This window comes from Pundamilia nyererei, unplaced genomic scaffold, assembly GCF_000239375.1.
Source record: "Pundamilia nyererei isolate P.nyererei 1_Seehausen unplaced genomic scaffold, PunNye1.0 scaffold00131, whole genome shotgun sequence".
In the NCBI taxonomy this organism is placed as follows: Eukaryota; Metazoa; Chordata; class Actinopteri; order Cichliformes; family Cichlidae; genus Pundamilia; species Pundamilia nyererei.
The window spans coordinates 1,582,468-1,596,119 of record NW_005187532.1 but is presented as its reverse complement, the minus strand read 5'-3'; the positions used below and the strand labels follow the sequence as shown (position 1 = coordinate 1,596,119).

The 13,652-nt window shown below is 48.9% G+C and overlaps 3 protein-coding genes across 4 annotated transcripts in view; 1 reads left to right on the top strand and 2 right to left on the bottom strand.

Annotated features, from left to right (window-relative positions):
* Positions 1 to 3,744, bottom strand: part of rnls (renalase, FAD-dependent amine oxidase) — a 4,806-nt gene extending 1,062 nt beyond the window's left edge. Inside the window, exons 1-4 of one of the 2 annotated variants that reach the window (XM_005743418.2) lie at positions 3,497 to 3,744; positions 1,201 to 1,323; positions 973 to 1,115; positions 705 to 863 (exon numbers count right to left, since the gene is read on the bottom strand). In XM_005743418.2, coding sequence (XP_005743475.1) covers positions 705 to 863; positions 973 to 1,115; positions 1,201 to 1,323; positions 3,497 to 3,564 — 493 coding nt within the window. In that variant the 5' untranslated portion in view covers positions 3,565 to 3,744. The remainder of the gene's footprint in view (positions 1 to 704; positions 864 to 972; positions 1,116 to 1,200; positions 1,324 to 3,496) is intronic. The other variant, XM_005743417.2, reaches the window with a different exon arrangement.
* A 324-nt stretch (positions 3,745 to 4,068) lies between these two features.
* Positions 4,069 to 10,148, top strand: lipf (lipase, gastric). The gene is made up of 11 exons (XM_005743416.2): positions 4,069 to 4,231; positions 4,747 to 4,875; positions 6,869 to 6,980; positions 7,248 to 7,446; positions 7,527 to 7,636; positions 7,722 to 7,858; positions 7,973 to 8,119; positions 8,252 to 8,323; positions 9,035 to 9,103; positions 9,200 to 9,310; positions 9,438 to 10,148. Exons 1-11 carry the CDS (start codon positions 4,139 to 4,141, stop codon positions 9,558 to 9,560), a joined length of 1,302 nt encoding a protein of 433 aa, XP_005743473.1. The 5' UTR covers positions 4,069 to 4,138; the 3' UTR covers positions 9,561 to 10,148.
* Positions 10,149 to 10,266: 118 nt separating this feature from the next.
* On the bottom strand, positions 10,267 to 12,277 carry ankrd22 (ankyrin repeat domain 22). Its single transcript, XM_005743414.1, has 6 exons — positions 12,226 to 12,277; positions 11,460 to 11,651; positions 11,274 to 11,381; positions 11,110 to 11,187; positions 10,930 to 11,028; positions 10,267 to 10,855 (listed from the first exon to the last, which is right to left on the bottom strand). The coding sequence occupies exons 1-6, from the start codon at positions 12,244 to 12,246 to the stop codon at positions 10,778 to 10,780; spliced, it is 576 nt and encodes a 191-aa protein (XP_005743471.1). The 5' UTR covers positions 12,247 to 12,277; the 3' UTR covers positions 10,267 to 10,777.
* Positions 12,278 to 13,652: the final 1,375 nt, after the last annotated feature.

Here is a 13,652-nt window from a genome sequence, read left to right as displayed (position 1 = left end):
CACACACACACACACACACAGGTTATTATTAGATGTATGTGTGTGTGTCAGCACAGAGGAAATGGGCGCTGTCTGCTCTCAGCCAATCAGAGAAGCTGAAGGTGACATCACCATCTAGAAAGCCACATGTGGAGCTGCTGCTGTTCTGCAGCAAGTGCGCGCACACACATGCTTGTATTTCTGTCTTTGTGAGGACAGTAGTCACTACCGAGGACCACACACACACACACACACAGCGGTGTAGTGTTGTGAAGAATCTATCAGCCAATCAGAGCTCTGGAAAATTACTTAACATCAGAGTGTGCTGATCGTGTATGTGTGTGTGTGTAAACTGTGGGAACAGGAAGCAGTCAGCACCTCTTCAAAATAAGAGTCCAGTGTTTGCGCTGCTCTGAGGTCAGCGGCTGGACTGGAAGGATCGTCCCGTCTGCCCAGGTCGACCTTTGTGATCAGAACCTCAGAGTTATTGATCACAGCGATGAACATGGGTCGTGTCTAACAGCTGGATCTTCTCCCTGCAGCTGTTGCTGCCCCCGTGTGGCGGAATGGTGTTACTGACTGAGACGCCACACCTCAGATCTCACATTCGTGTCAGTGTCAATGAAGTCTGAGACCCGTGTTTCACAAGACGTCATTTTTTTACCTCATAAAACATACACCGAGTGTGTGTGTGTGTGTTTCCTTGTGTGTTCTGGCCGTCTTACATTGTCCCAGGTCTCCCTGCAGCTGCAGGATCTGAGGGACCGGCATCGTCAGGACGACGGCGTCAAATGTCTCACTGGCTCCTGCCTTCCTCTCGACCTCCCACGATGCACCACGGCGATACAGGCCGGTCACGTGATGCTCAAGGAACAAATCGGCTCCTGACACACAGACGAAGACTCAATAAAGTTTAATTCCAACTGAATCAGAGTCAGCCTGTGCGTTTCAGGTGAATCTGATTGGACAGTTGACCAACAGGTGGACGTTTACCTGACTGTGACAGGAAGTGCTTGACGATGCTGCTTGTGCCCAGTGGCGTCACGTAGTTCTCGGTGCCCTCGTGGTCCTTCAGACCTTCGATGGGACAGTCAAGGGGCTGCAGGAGGCCCACAGAGAGGAGCTCCGAGTAAAACCTGCACATGCACACGCACGGTCAGCCTGCCTGAAGCCCCAGCTACAGAGGCGTACTGGCCCTTTAAGGCAACAGGTGTGCGTTACCTGTGGTGGGTGCGAGCGTAGGCGGGCGTGGCTGAGATGTACTGCGCTCCCAGATCAGCCGATTGAGACGAGGCGTCGGGAGCGCGGCTGGTGGACATCCTGCCGCCTGCACACAGACTCCCACTGTTCCACACATTTTACTCTCTCAAACCAACCAACCACTTTATTAACTGCTCGTTAACACAAATGACTAATCAGCCAATCACGTGGTAGCAGCTCAGTGCACGTAGACAAAGCTTTTATTGAACATAAAAAAGTGTAGGTGTAACTATCTGCAATATTAAAGATGAATATATAAAGAACAAAAATACACAAAACAGAAGGAGAAAGAAAAGGAAATGAATTCATAGGCTGATCCATTCTGAACATTATCCCGTCTAGGGATGGGTACCATGGCACCGGTTCTGACATAAACGGTAGTAACCAGACCGAAAAGCAGCGCACATTTCGGTGCTTTATTTCGGTGCTTTTTTTTTCTGAGCTGTGATACACTTCTAGCCAATCATTTTACGTTTCCGAGGATAGTAGGCGGGGCCAGGTACGTACGTTCAGTTAGAGCAGAGCTACAGATTAAAAATGCCCAAGGCAAAGTCTGGCTGTACTTCACAGCAAAAGATGCAAACTCAGCAGCAACAAGTGCTTTAAGCTGATACTGTGATACTGTCAAAGGAGGTAACACCAAGAATCTGATGAAACACCTGGCGACGCATAGCGTTTTTTTTAAAAGCCGAGAAATGCGCCGTATTTGATAGCTTGCTGCGAGACCTCACACCGAGCGCATCTACTGCGGGTGGGTTGCCTGTTATGCAACATCCCCCAAAAACCCGAAGAGTAGAGTCCTGGCCCCTAGCCCTGCCAGTGTAGCAGAAATGATGAGGATGATGATGCAGCAGCAGCCGTTCTTCTCTGCGTGAGTAGCTTCATGTTGTTCGTGTGTAATTTACGTTGAGTAGGCTAACCACGTTATTACATTAATGCATGTAAGGTGAACTAGCAAACATCATCATAGCTACATGCTGCTGTCTTCTTGTTTGATGGCAGATACTCCCTTCACCCTGGCCAAAAAGGCTAAAATGACCAAAGAAAAAGAGGGAAACAGCTGAACATGAGAGGTTTTTGGACAAAGTTTGTGTTTTTTCCATTGTTTAAGCACTGCTTCCAGCCAAGAGTGATACCATATATGCCCCATAGCTGCAGAAAAGGCTAACATTGTTATCTTTTTACAAAAAACAGCTGAACATGAGAGGTTTAGGACAAAGTTTGTGTGCACCGGCACCGTTTCAAAAGTACCGATTTGGCACCGGTATCGGATAAAACCTAAACGATACCCATCCCTAATCCCGTCACACCTGTGTTCTATAGTGGCTGCAGACAGCTTTACTCACCTGTGACTCTGGAGCTCTGAGAAAGTGTTTACGGTTTGTAAAGCAGTTGGAATTTAGTGTTTTTTAAAGTAAAGCGGGGTCATCAGCCAGTGTGTTTATTATTCAGGGATACCCCGTGACATGAATCCCGTCTGTAGGCGAATATGATGGCAGACAGTTCACGACTGAAGCTGAGCATCAGGAAACGGGTTTATGATGTTCAACACAATCAAATTACACAAAACCTGATTATGGGGGACAGCCCTCTTTTTAATCTGGCAGCTGGAATTTCATCATCTGTTCAAACTGAGCCTCGGGATGATGAAGATGATGTACAGGAAGAATCACAGGGGGTCTGACCTGGCACCAGTGTACCTGATGAAATGTCAGGTGAGTGTAAACAGATGCTGGTGGAAGCTCCTGTCTCTGTTACAGGTGAGGGTGTCTGTGGGAATGACAGCTACCTGCTCACCAGAACCTCTCGCCATAAGAACAGTTTCTTCCCCTCCGCTGTTGGACTCATGAACATAACCATATGACTGTTCCCACCACTAACACATGACCCTACGCTGTGTTCACATGTTTGCACTGATCACCACCTGCACTCATGTATATATTTATCTACTTAGCACTTTTAATTCTTATTTTTATGTCTATTTAAGCGTTATATGACGGTATGTTTGCACTAAGTACCGCAGCAATTTCCTAATGTTGTAAACCTGCTCAACATTTGGCAATAAAACCTTTCTGATTCTGCTATATACACTGACGTCATTCGCCCTCAGCAGGTGATCACAGCCGAGCCGAGTTACAGAGGAGGCTCCTCTGGTACACAAACGCGTCACTAGTGTTCTGCGGCGTGTCCGTGTTCCCATCACGGCACCGGAAACGGAAACTGTGCAGTTTTATGAACGGACTTCTGTCTGTCTCACCTGCGCCCCTCGCTTTGTCCCACACCACAATCCGAACCGTGCTCTGCAGCTCTCTCCTCAGCAGACATGCGCACAAGCTGCCCGTCAGGCCCGCTCCCACGATCAGAACCCGGGACATGTTAGCGCGGGAACCGAGCCAGGCTAAACCTGCAGAGACCGGGTCCGAACGAGTTACGAAACCGACACACAGAAGGACGAACAAAAACGTTCCCGGGGTCAAACGGAAACAACTGCTGCACATCCGGATAGAATTTCAAAATAATCACAGAAAACGTTTAAAGCGTTTCTGCATCTACGTGACATAAAATACGACAAACGGTGTATTAAAGGTTCACATGAAATAAAATCCTTACAGTCCATAACACTGTTCATGGTTTAATTAAAATAATACATGTAATACATAGTTACCGCATATTAAAACTCTTTAACGCTGAAGAAAAATGTATTTTAATATGACTGAAAACAACATTATCATTATTGTGATTTTAAATGTAGAGTAAAATATAAATGAATTAATATATGGAATTTTAAACAGCCCAGCTTCAAACAACACAGGTTACTATTTCCGGTCTGATCGTCGGAGCCCAAACGGTTAACACCTGAGTCCTGTTTCTGGCCAGCAAATCACAGAGAGCCTCTCTCATGACGTCACGGGGGCGGATAAAAGGGAAAAGCAGAAGAAGGCGCAGTCCGCTGATGATCGGACGCCTCAGAGAGAGATCGGCGCGAGGACAGGTGAGTGTAACCGCTTCTTAGCGTCGTTACCTGATTATTAGAACAACCGTCAGGACCGAGAGGTTTATGGGGACCAGAAAGTGAGTTCCGGTGTTTAAACTGCTGTAAATGCCAAACTGATCGCTAACATTACGTCGTGATTTTGGCTGCAGCTGCTCCATTCTGCACCTGCGTAACGACCTAGTAGAAAAGCGCTGTATAAGAAGCAGTCGTATGACGTCATTCTGAGCCAGCGGTCCAGTCAGAAAATGCCGTTTATGCAGGCAGCAGCTCAGACTCTCTGATCACATGCTTCTGTGATTATTGATTATCACAGATCAGTCATCAGACTGAATCTGACCACGTGATCCTCACAGCAGAGTCTTCTTCTTCTGCCTTTTCAAATCAAACAGGAATCAGTTTTATTTGAACCAAAGAAGAAGGAAAAATTCTTTCTTTTCAGTGACCCACGAACGCACCATCCTGACACTGTGTGTGTGTGTGTGTGTGTGTGTGTGGGTGTGTGTGTGTGTCAGACCATGCTGTGTGTGTTGGTGTGTGTGTTGTTTCTCTCGGCTCTCGTCCACAGCGGGCCAGCCGTCAGCAGAGCGTGGTGCTCCGATGACCTGCAGCAGGAGCTGGACCCTGAAGTGGACATGAACATTGTGAGTTTCCATCACCTTTGGAACATTTGGTCGTGTCCAAATTCATGGGCTGCATCCTCCTGAGGCCGCATCTGTAGGCTGATTACGTCACAGCGACGCGCTGTGTAAATCGGTTTGGCTGAGAATAAAGTCACAGTTTTGACACAGCTGAATAAACATCAAACAGAAAACTATTTAAACAGAAGGTGAGACGGTCGAAGATTTATGCCAGTGTCCCGTTATATTTTAGATAGCAAGGAGCAGACGGCCGAGTTTATTAAACTCCACCGAGACAGCGGTGACGCTAAGCAGAAGGCTAGACCGTCCTATTTCATAGCTGCTCATTTCCGGCCTACCCGACCTTCTGAGGACCCGGCCCACGTAGACCGCGAAGGCCGGGTCCTCAGGAGGATGCCGCCTATAAATTTGGACACGTCTTTTGAGTGAACCTCTGACACAGGAAGCTCTAAACCTGCAGTTCCTCCAGCGTGCACCGAGGCTCCAGTAGTCAGTCTCATAGACTCCCATGTTAAAACTTTACTTCCTGTCTGTGACGTCCGTGCTGGGCGGAAGCATTTCAGTGGCCATGCTGCGATGTGTTCGGGTTCTCTGCTCCTGCTCGCTGCTGTTTGTCTCAGAAACTTCATTGAAACAGTGTAATTGTTAGAGCAGCGTGCACTCTGACCTCACTCTGACCTCGTCGTTACAAACCATGTTTAATATGAACGCCAACAACAGGAACGGGAGCTTCATGGCAGGAAGTGAGGAAAGGGTCTGCGGGTGTTTCCAGGATGTCGCTGTCATCTCTCTGTCCTTTCACAATAAGAGCCCTGACTCTTCGCACAGTGGCCTCGGTTGATGGACTCTGAGCGATGAGCTCAGACTGTTTGTTCACTGCAGTCGCTGAACTCTGACCGTCTGACTCATCAGGCTGTAGGAAGACATCAGCTGTAACTGTTGACCCGTGACCCTAGGTTACCATAGCGATATGGATATGAAAATCTCCTCGTGATGTCCTGACAGAAATGAGTCGGTGTGAGCGCCGTCTCAGATTCATGTCAGAGTCAGTTTGTAATGCTGACTTTGATAAACGCTCGCAGCATTTCTGTGTAGCTTGGACACTCGGGACCTGGCGTCATCACGTTGTCATACAGGTGAGCTGTTTGTACTGAAGCCTGCCTTCACCTGAGCTGTCAGACACACCTGTAACTCTGGAAAGAATCAGAGAGATGCAGCTGATGGAGCTGAGAGCAGCGTGGAGGACCTGACGAAGACTCCCTGACCTTTGATTGGTTAAAGGTGAATGAGCTGGTCTCTGTGCTGCAACAGAAACACGCCTTCATCAGGTAACCTGTAACTTTGCACCTGCAAACCGCCACGCTGGTCTGCAGTAAGTGGAACGTAACCAACCAATCACTGATAATCACTGCGACTGTGCATTGATTGGTCAGTCACATGACTGCAGCTCTTGCATTTTAGACAAAGTAAACTTTGCAGGTCACGGGCATTGAGATTGCACAGGGTCTTTTATTTTGAAATTTCACAGGGCTCTCAGCTGTTTCTGACTTTAATTTCACATTCAGCGGATACACTGCAGCGTCATCACATCGTTTAAAAGAAGCAGCGTCCTGCGGTGCACTTGTGTTAACGGTCAAATAACCTGAGAAACGAGGCGAGCGCCAGTGATCTGAGAGACAGGCGACGGCTGGTATCCAAGGAGACGGCTGATATCCAGTGAACATCTCGGCCCACGTTACTAAGCCCCGCCTCCCCACACAGGGAGGAGAAGTTTTTCAGAGAGCGCACTTGGACCCGGGTCCCAGTTGCGGGTCTTTGATTCCCACATCATGATCTTGCAGGCACAGTGTCAGGTCATGTCATGTGATATGTCGTGTTTATTTCGATTTTTCTTTTCTCTGCTCTGTAGTTTTACACACTGACCTCACTGTTTGAAACGTGTGTGTGTGTGTGTGTGTGTGTGTGTGTGTGTGTGTGTGTGTGTGTGCGCGCGCAGACAGAGATCATCCGGAGATGGGGTTACCCAGCAGAGGAGCACCAGGTGCTGACGGAGGACGGGTACATCCTGGGCGTGAACAGGATCCCGCGGGGACTGAAACCCTCCAAAGGTCAGGCGGAGGCTCTTCCTTCTCTGTGAGCACATTTGGTTACGGTGCAGACAGGAAGTTTTGCCATGTCATCGAGCTTCACTTCCTTTTTACAGCAGTCCTGATGAACTTTGTCCTGAAGTGATTCACGTGATCTTTCACCTACATTCACTTGACCTTCCTCTTCTCCCTTTAACGTCACGCTGGGTCTGAATCCAGATGTGGCTCTGTAGAAACCTGGCGTCTGTTCCTGGCAGGTTTGATTTGACGGTTTGTGGTGTCCTGCAGGTGTGAGGCCGGCGGTCTTCCTCCAGCACGGTCTCCTGGCTGCAGGCAGTAACTGGATCACCAACCCACCGACCTCTAGCCTGGGCTACGTGCTGGCGGACGCGGGCTATGACGTGTGGATAGGAAACAGCCGCGGAAACACGTGGTCCAGGAAACATCGCACGCTGAGCCCGTACGAGGACGAGTTCTGGAGGTTCAGGTACCCGCCCCGCTGTCCTTTCACCTGCGCAGGTGTCAGAGAGCATTAACATGACGGAGCTCCGGTGTTTGTCTGTGCAGCCACGATGAGCTGGCTCTGAAGGATCTTCCAGCTGTGGTCGACCACATCCTGAAGGTGACTGGCCAGGAGCAGATCTTCTACATTGGACACTCTCAGGGAACCACCATAGGTGCTTTTACTTTGAACTGCGGAGGTCCTGATTTCTGTCCCCAACAGGCTTCCGTACATGGAATTAATCTTCTCTTCGTTTCCAGCATTCATGGCGTTCTCCACGCTGCCAAAGCTCGCCAGCAAGATCAGGCTGTTCTTCGGATTGGCTCCTGTGGCCACTGTCGCCTTCACGGGCAGCCCCATGGCCAAACTGTCCTTCCTGCCCGACGCCGTCATCTGGGTACGAACCAGCCACGTGACCACCAGCTAGTCGTGTTCTCGGTCGTTTGTCTGATCGCCGTCACATTTACAGAGTCGATAAGCTTTGTCTTGTTGTTTCTTGTTGGCCCCACAGGACCTGTTTGGGAGGCGGGACTTCCTGCCCCAGAGCGCGATGATTAAATGGTTGGCCGAACACGTGTGTGCGAAGCATCTTCTCAGCGAACTGTGCGGGAACATCTTCTTCGTCCTCTGCGGCTTCGACGAGAAAAACCTCAACATGGTTCGTGTCTCGCTGGGAAGCAGGTGGTGACCGAACGGGCACACCTGGACGTTAATCAGAAACATCTGAAGTTTTCTGAAGATAATTAGAGTCAGAGCTGTTTGTGATGAAGGCCACATGGCTGTGTTTCAGACTCGGACTCCGGTCTACACCACTCACTGCCCGGCTGGGACCTCAGTCCAGAACATGATCCACTGGTCCCAGGTAACACACACACTCATACCTGCCTGTGAGTACATGTGGGGACCTTGATGTTGCTCTGCAAATACAGCCCACAGTGTGTGTCCACAGTGTGTGTCCACAGTGTGTGTCCACATGCCACCTCTTGGTTTGTGTTTAATGTTTTTGGTTCAGTAAACGAGAGCTCATTTGAATATTTCATTTTGTTCTTTGAGAAATGCTCACACGGATTATTATTCATTGCTTTTATTATTGATTGGCTGAACCTGGGTCACATGACCCTGTTTTATATTTAGTACACTATTATTGGTACTTCTGGTACACAGCAAGAACATCCTGAGTTCAATTCCACCTTCAGGTCGGGGTCTTTCTGTGTGGAGTTTGCGTGTTCTCCCCGTGTTTGCGTGTTCTCCCCGTGTACTCTTGGCTTTCTCCCACAGTCCAAAGACACGCAGTTAGTGGGGACAGGTTAACTGATGAATCCAAATTGCCCATAGGAGTGAATGTGAGAGCGATTGGTTGTGTGTCCCTGTGTGTTGGCCCTGCGACAGACTGGCGACCTGTCCAGGGTGGACCCCGCCTCTCGCCCTATGACAGCTGGGATAGGCTCCAGCGACCCTGAAAAGGATAAGTGGAAGCGAATGGATGGATTATTGGTACTAATTTTTGTAGCTTTCATTCTGCTCTGGTGTGCCTGTACATGGGGCAGGTGTTAATAAAGTTTCCTGTATTCAGGCCGTCCACACAGGAAGACTGGTGGCGTTTGACTTCGGAGCAGCAGGAAACATGAAACACTACAACCAGGTGAGTCCACAGCACAGCAGGGACTCCTACAGACTCTGAAATGTCACCTGGTCCCTCGCTTATGGTCTCTGTGTCCTCCTTGTGTCCCCTCTGCAGTCCACTCCCCCCGAGTACCGTGTCCAGGACATGAAGGTTCCCACCGCTCTGTTTTCAGGGGGACAGGATACGCTGGCAGACCCAAAAGATGTGGCAGTCCTCCTCACTCAGGTGAGCATTACCTACGAGATTTATTCACATTAGGCGATGATGGAGTACGGCGGGGGCGTGTCCTCGAATCTGATCATTAATGAAACAGGTGGAGGGGCCAGCCCGGATAACAGCTGTGTGTCTGCAGGTCCCTAACCTGGTGTACCATCAGCACATTGAGCACTGGGAACATCTGGATTTCATCTGGGGGCTGGATGCTCCGGAGCAGATGTTTCCTGCTGTGCTGAAGCTGCTGCAGGAGTACCGATAGAGGGCGAGAGCAGCGGACGCCGCCCGCTGCAGCGTGGTTTATGGTTTTATGGAGACTGAGTTTTGACACTTCTTCCTGCAGCAGGATGTTTCTGTCCCGCCCTCCCTGCCTGGACCTGTCATATCACCTGCAGCTTTAAAGGCGATCGAAGCACCCTGCTGCATGTTTAAATGAACAGTCACTCTGAAGCGTTTTCATGGACCGCGTTCTTCTGCAGTTTGACTCACTTCTGCCGGGAACCAATGAGAGAGCAGCGTTGTCACGCATCAGGTAACTATTTGTGTCACAATCTAACATTCAGCGTGTGAACAGGTCGCACGGCGAGCCCCGGGGCGCTCTGCTCAGAAGCAGCACGTCGGGTTGAATGTGTAGGACCAGAGCTGTGTGTTGGTCAGTGCGGCTTCTTTTTGCTACTTCCTGTTTTTAGCATGGAGACACTCGTCCTGAGGACAAACTGTGAAAATGTGGATGTGAGAATAAGAAGTGAATCTGCAGTTTCAGTCACCTGTGTGCGTTTTTTAACTTGCTGTGAAACCATTTTTACTCATTATGATGGTGTTTCCTAAATAAAACCATTTTACGACCACAGCTTGTTTTCATTCCTCCTTTTTTGTCTGACAGCTCTTAATTTGAAAGTTTTAGTAGTCGTGACCTTTACCATGGAAATCTGAAAGGTAAAGTAAAACAAACAGCTGGAGAGTTTCAATGTAGTTTACAAGTTTATTCAGAAATAAAAATGTTACTTTGAAATGTTTCATCGCCCGCTTCATTTCATGTTGACACTTTTATTATTATACCTGTTCGTGTAACAGTCCCAAAGCACACCTCTGCTGACAGTATAAGAACTACAGATAAACGGCGAGCTCTCAAATACTGTTGCCTAGCTTGGCACAAAGATTAAAAAATGAGGCAAAGCTATTAGCAAAATGTAACGTAAAGATGGGGCGAGAATTTCTAACGTTTGTTTTGTTTTTTTCTTTTTAGTTGATAAATTGCAACATTCAGTAAATTTTATGTCTTACAAAACAAGAAAAATGACTGTTAGCCTAGCTCGGTACAAAACCTGGAAGTGGAAACTAGCTTGTAGCCCGACAGGTGAGTGGTTAGCAAAGAAAACGCTGCATGCTAGGAGGTCTCTCTGAGATGCTAGCATCGTCAGCATAGAAGGCGGAGGAATCGGGTGTTGGCGCCCCCTGCTGTCCGCATGAATGAAAACTTCATTCTGTCTTCCTCAGCATGTTGATGATCTTTTGGAACTTGAGTCTGGTGGCGATGTCCAGCGGGGTTTCTCCGTTCTGTAAAAGCAGACACACGTGTTATCGGGTCACGGAAAGCGTCTTGTCACTGCGTGCTGCGCGTCTGTACGCACGTTATTCTTGATGTTGGGTTTGGCGTTTCGTTGCAGCAGCAGAGGAACCAGGCGATGACTTTTTCTCTCACAGATGTAATGAAGAGCCGTGTTCCCCTTCTGCACACAAAACACCTTTTTACTGTCAGGAAGTGGCCTGAGATTTTCAAATTAAACCGCGTTAAGCTCCTGTTCACGCACGTAGTCGACAGCGTCGACGCTGACGTCAGTGCTCAGCACGGCCTCCATCAGAGCCACGTTCTTCCTCTGTTTCTGCAGCTGCAACACAGAAACACCGGTGAGCAGATCAGACTGTGCTTTACCTGTATGATGTCACACTGAGAGAGACTGCTGATTGGCCGTACCATGATGAAGTATCCGAGCAGCAGGATGGGCATCAGGATGGTGATCATCAGATAATCCAGCAGTGAGAACGTCCTCTTGGAGACATAGTGGAGACACGTCCTCTGTTTCTGATGTGTGACACACACACACACAGATCAGTAACACAGCTCGCTAACCAACATGATGACATCATCAGGGAAAGGCACCTTATTGGTCAGCTGGCTGTTGGCCTTGTTGTCCAGCAGGTATGTGACCGCATTCAGGTGACCGTGGCGGCAGGCAGCAATGAGGGGTGTGTCCCCGGTGTGCACCTCCTGAACATTCAGGTGGGCGGGGTCATTTTTCAGGAGGAAGTACAACTTACGGACGTCGCCCTCGTACGCCGCCTGGCAGGCCGGCTGAGGAGGGAGAGGAGGAATTACATGAGTTAAGCTCCTTATCAGCTGATCAGGAACAGCCCGGTCCGTCCAGTTTTCCGCTCCTATCTCACTCACTCAAGCTCCTCCCCTTTTAAGACCGCTTTCTTCTGATTGGCTGATTCTCAACATGTAAAAAATGAGATCCCACCAGTTTCTCATTATTATTATTATTATTATTTCAATAAAACGATTGTGTAACATTTGCTATCTTGATCTTGATTTCTTCTCATTTTCCTGTTTTTGGTAGTTTTCTGAATATTTGCAGTCATTTTCTCGCAGTGTGTTGCAGTACTTGTGTTGCTGTGATATCCTTGCAGTACTGCAGTCATTTTCGTGTCTGTCTTCATATTTGTTGTCGGAGTGACGCCAGGTCATTAAACTTCTACCTGTCTGTTTGTTTCAAGTGAAGCTTTACCTGAAACTCAGGTGTGTGTGCACGAGAAATCAGTCCGAACCGGAAGAGCGCGCATGAGCCTTTCGGAGTAAAGAGTTAAAACGAGGATTAAACGTGTTTGTTTAGCAGAGAAAAGAGGGAAACAAAGCGCGCTCTTACCTCCGAGTAAACCATCCCCATGACGGCACGAACACACCTGAGCACGTCATGGTCCGACACGTCAGCAATAACACATCCGGATCCATTTTCAGAATAAGAGTCTCTTGCTGTTTCACTTCATTCAGTTTATTACTAAACACACCAGAAAACGTAGCTGAGTCTGGACGGCTTCCCGTTTCCACGTGACACTCGGAGGGCGCGCACGTGATCTCATGTGGTCTTTTCTTCCCAACAGAAGAACTTTTGCTTCATTGTCAGACCCGGTGCTTTTATTTTGTAGGCTGCAAAGAGAACTTTGTGTACTTTACCTGCTGATGTTGAGACATCAGAAAGAGCCCGAGGCACAAAGGAGGAGGAGCAGGAGGAGGAGCCGAAGGAGCAGGAGGAGGAGCCGGAGGAGGAGCAGGAGGAGCCGGAAGAACAGACAGGCAGGTAAACTCAGAGCATCACCAGGCGGTTTGAATGTTTTCATATGAAATCAAACTTGAAAACATCAGCAGTGATTATCAGAGTCCAGAAGAGGGCGATAAACATCCGCACACACCTGATCACAGGTGCTCTCGGACCCTCGCTCTGCACCGCTCCACTTCCGGTGAGACCCGCTGTGATAAAGGCAACATGTCGAGCTTTAAAGCAGCTCTGCTCAGAAACATTTGAAACGGTGTCCTTTATTCTGAAAGAGTCTCACCTGCTGTGCTGAAGGTGTTTCGGATGGTTTCTGTTGCTGAGGCCCCGGATGTTCTGTGGTGGATGTCTGTCACAACCAATCTGTTCGCGTCATTATTATTGGTGACATCATTTGATTATGTTTGCCGGATCTCTGTCTGAGTGAGACCTCCCGCTGTTCTTCTGCTCTCTGTGGGGGCTTTCTGCGCATGTGCACAGAGGTCACACCCGCCGCGGTGACACCGTAAAGTGCGAGTGAGTCATCTCGATCTCAGAGACGATCTCTGCGGCTACCATCTCCGCGGGTAGTCGGTGTGGAGCGGCGGCATCCTCCGGAGCTTTCATCCGTTTCTCACATCTGTCCCGCAGCTGGACCGGTCCGCACCGCCCTGGATCCGGTTCATCCTCCGCCGCCGGGCTCCATGTGTGACCGCGGGATGCAGCCGGACTGCGGGCTGAACGCCGACACCGAGCCGGTAAATCAATCATTTTCTTTATCGAGCTGATCAGGACCTGTAGACGTCATCATCAGGTGAAAGCAGCTGTTTCCAGATGTTTTCATGCTAAAGTTAAAACAGGGCTGTTTATTGGTTCCCCAGCAGCTCATTTTTAAACCAATCACTAATCAGTGAATCTGCTGATCAGCCTTTGGTTTATCGATAAATCCTGTAATGACATCAGAATCAGAATCAGAAAGGGTTTATTGCCAGATGTTGAGCAGGTTTACAACATTAGGAAATTGCTGCGGTGCTTCAGTGCAA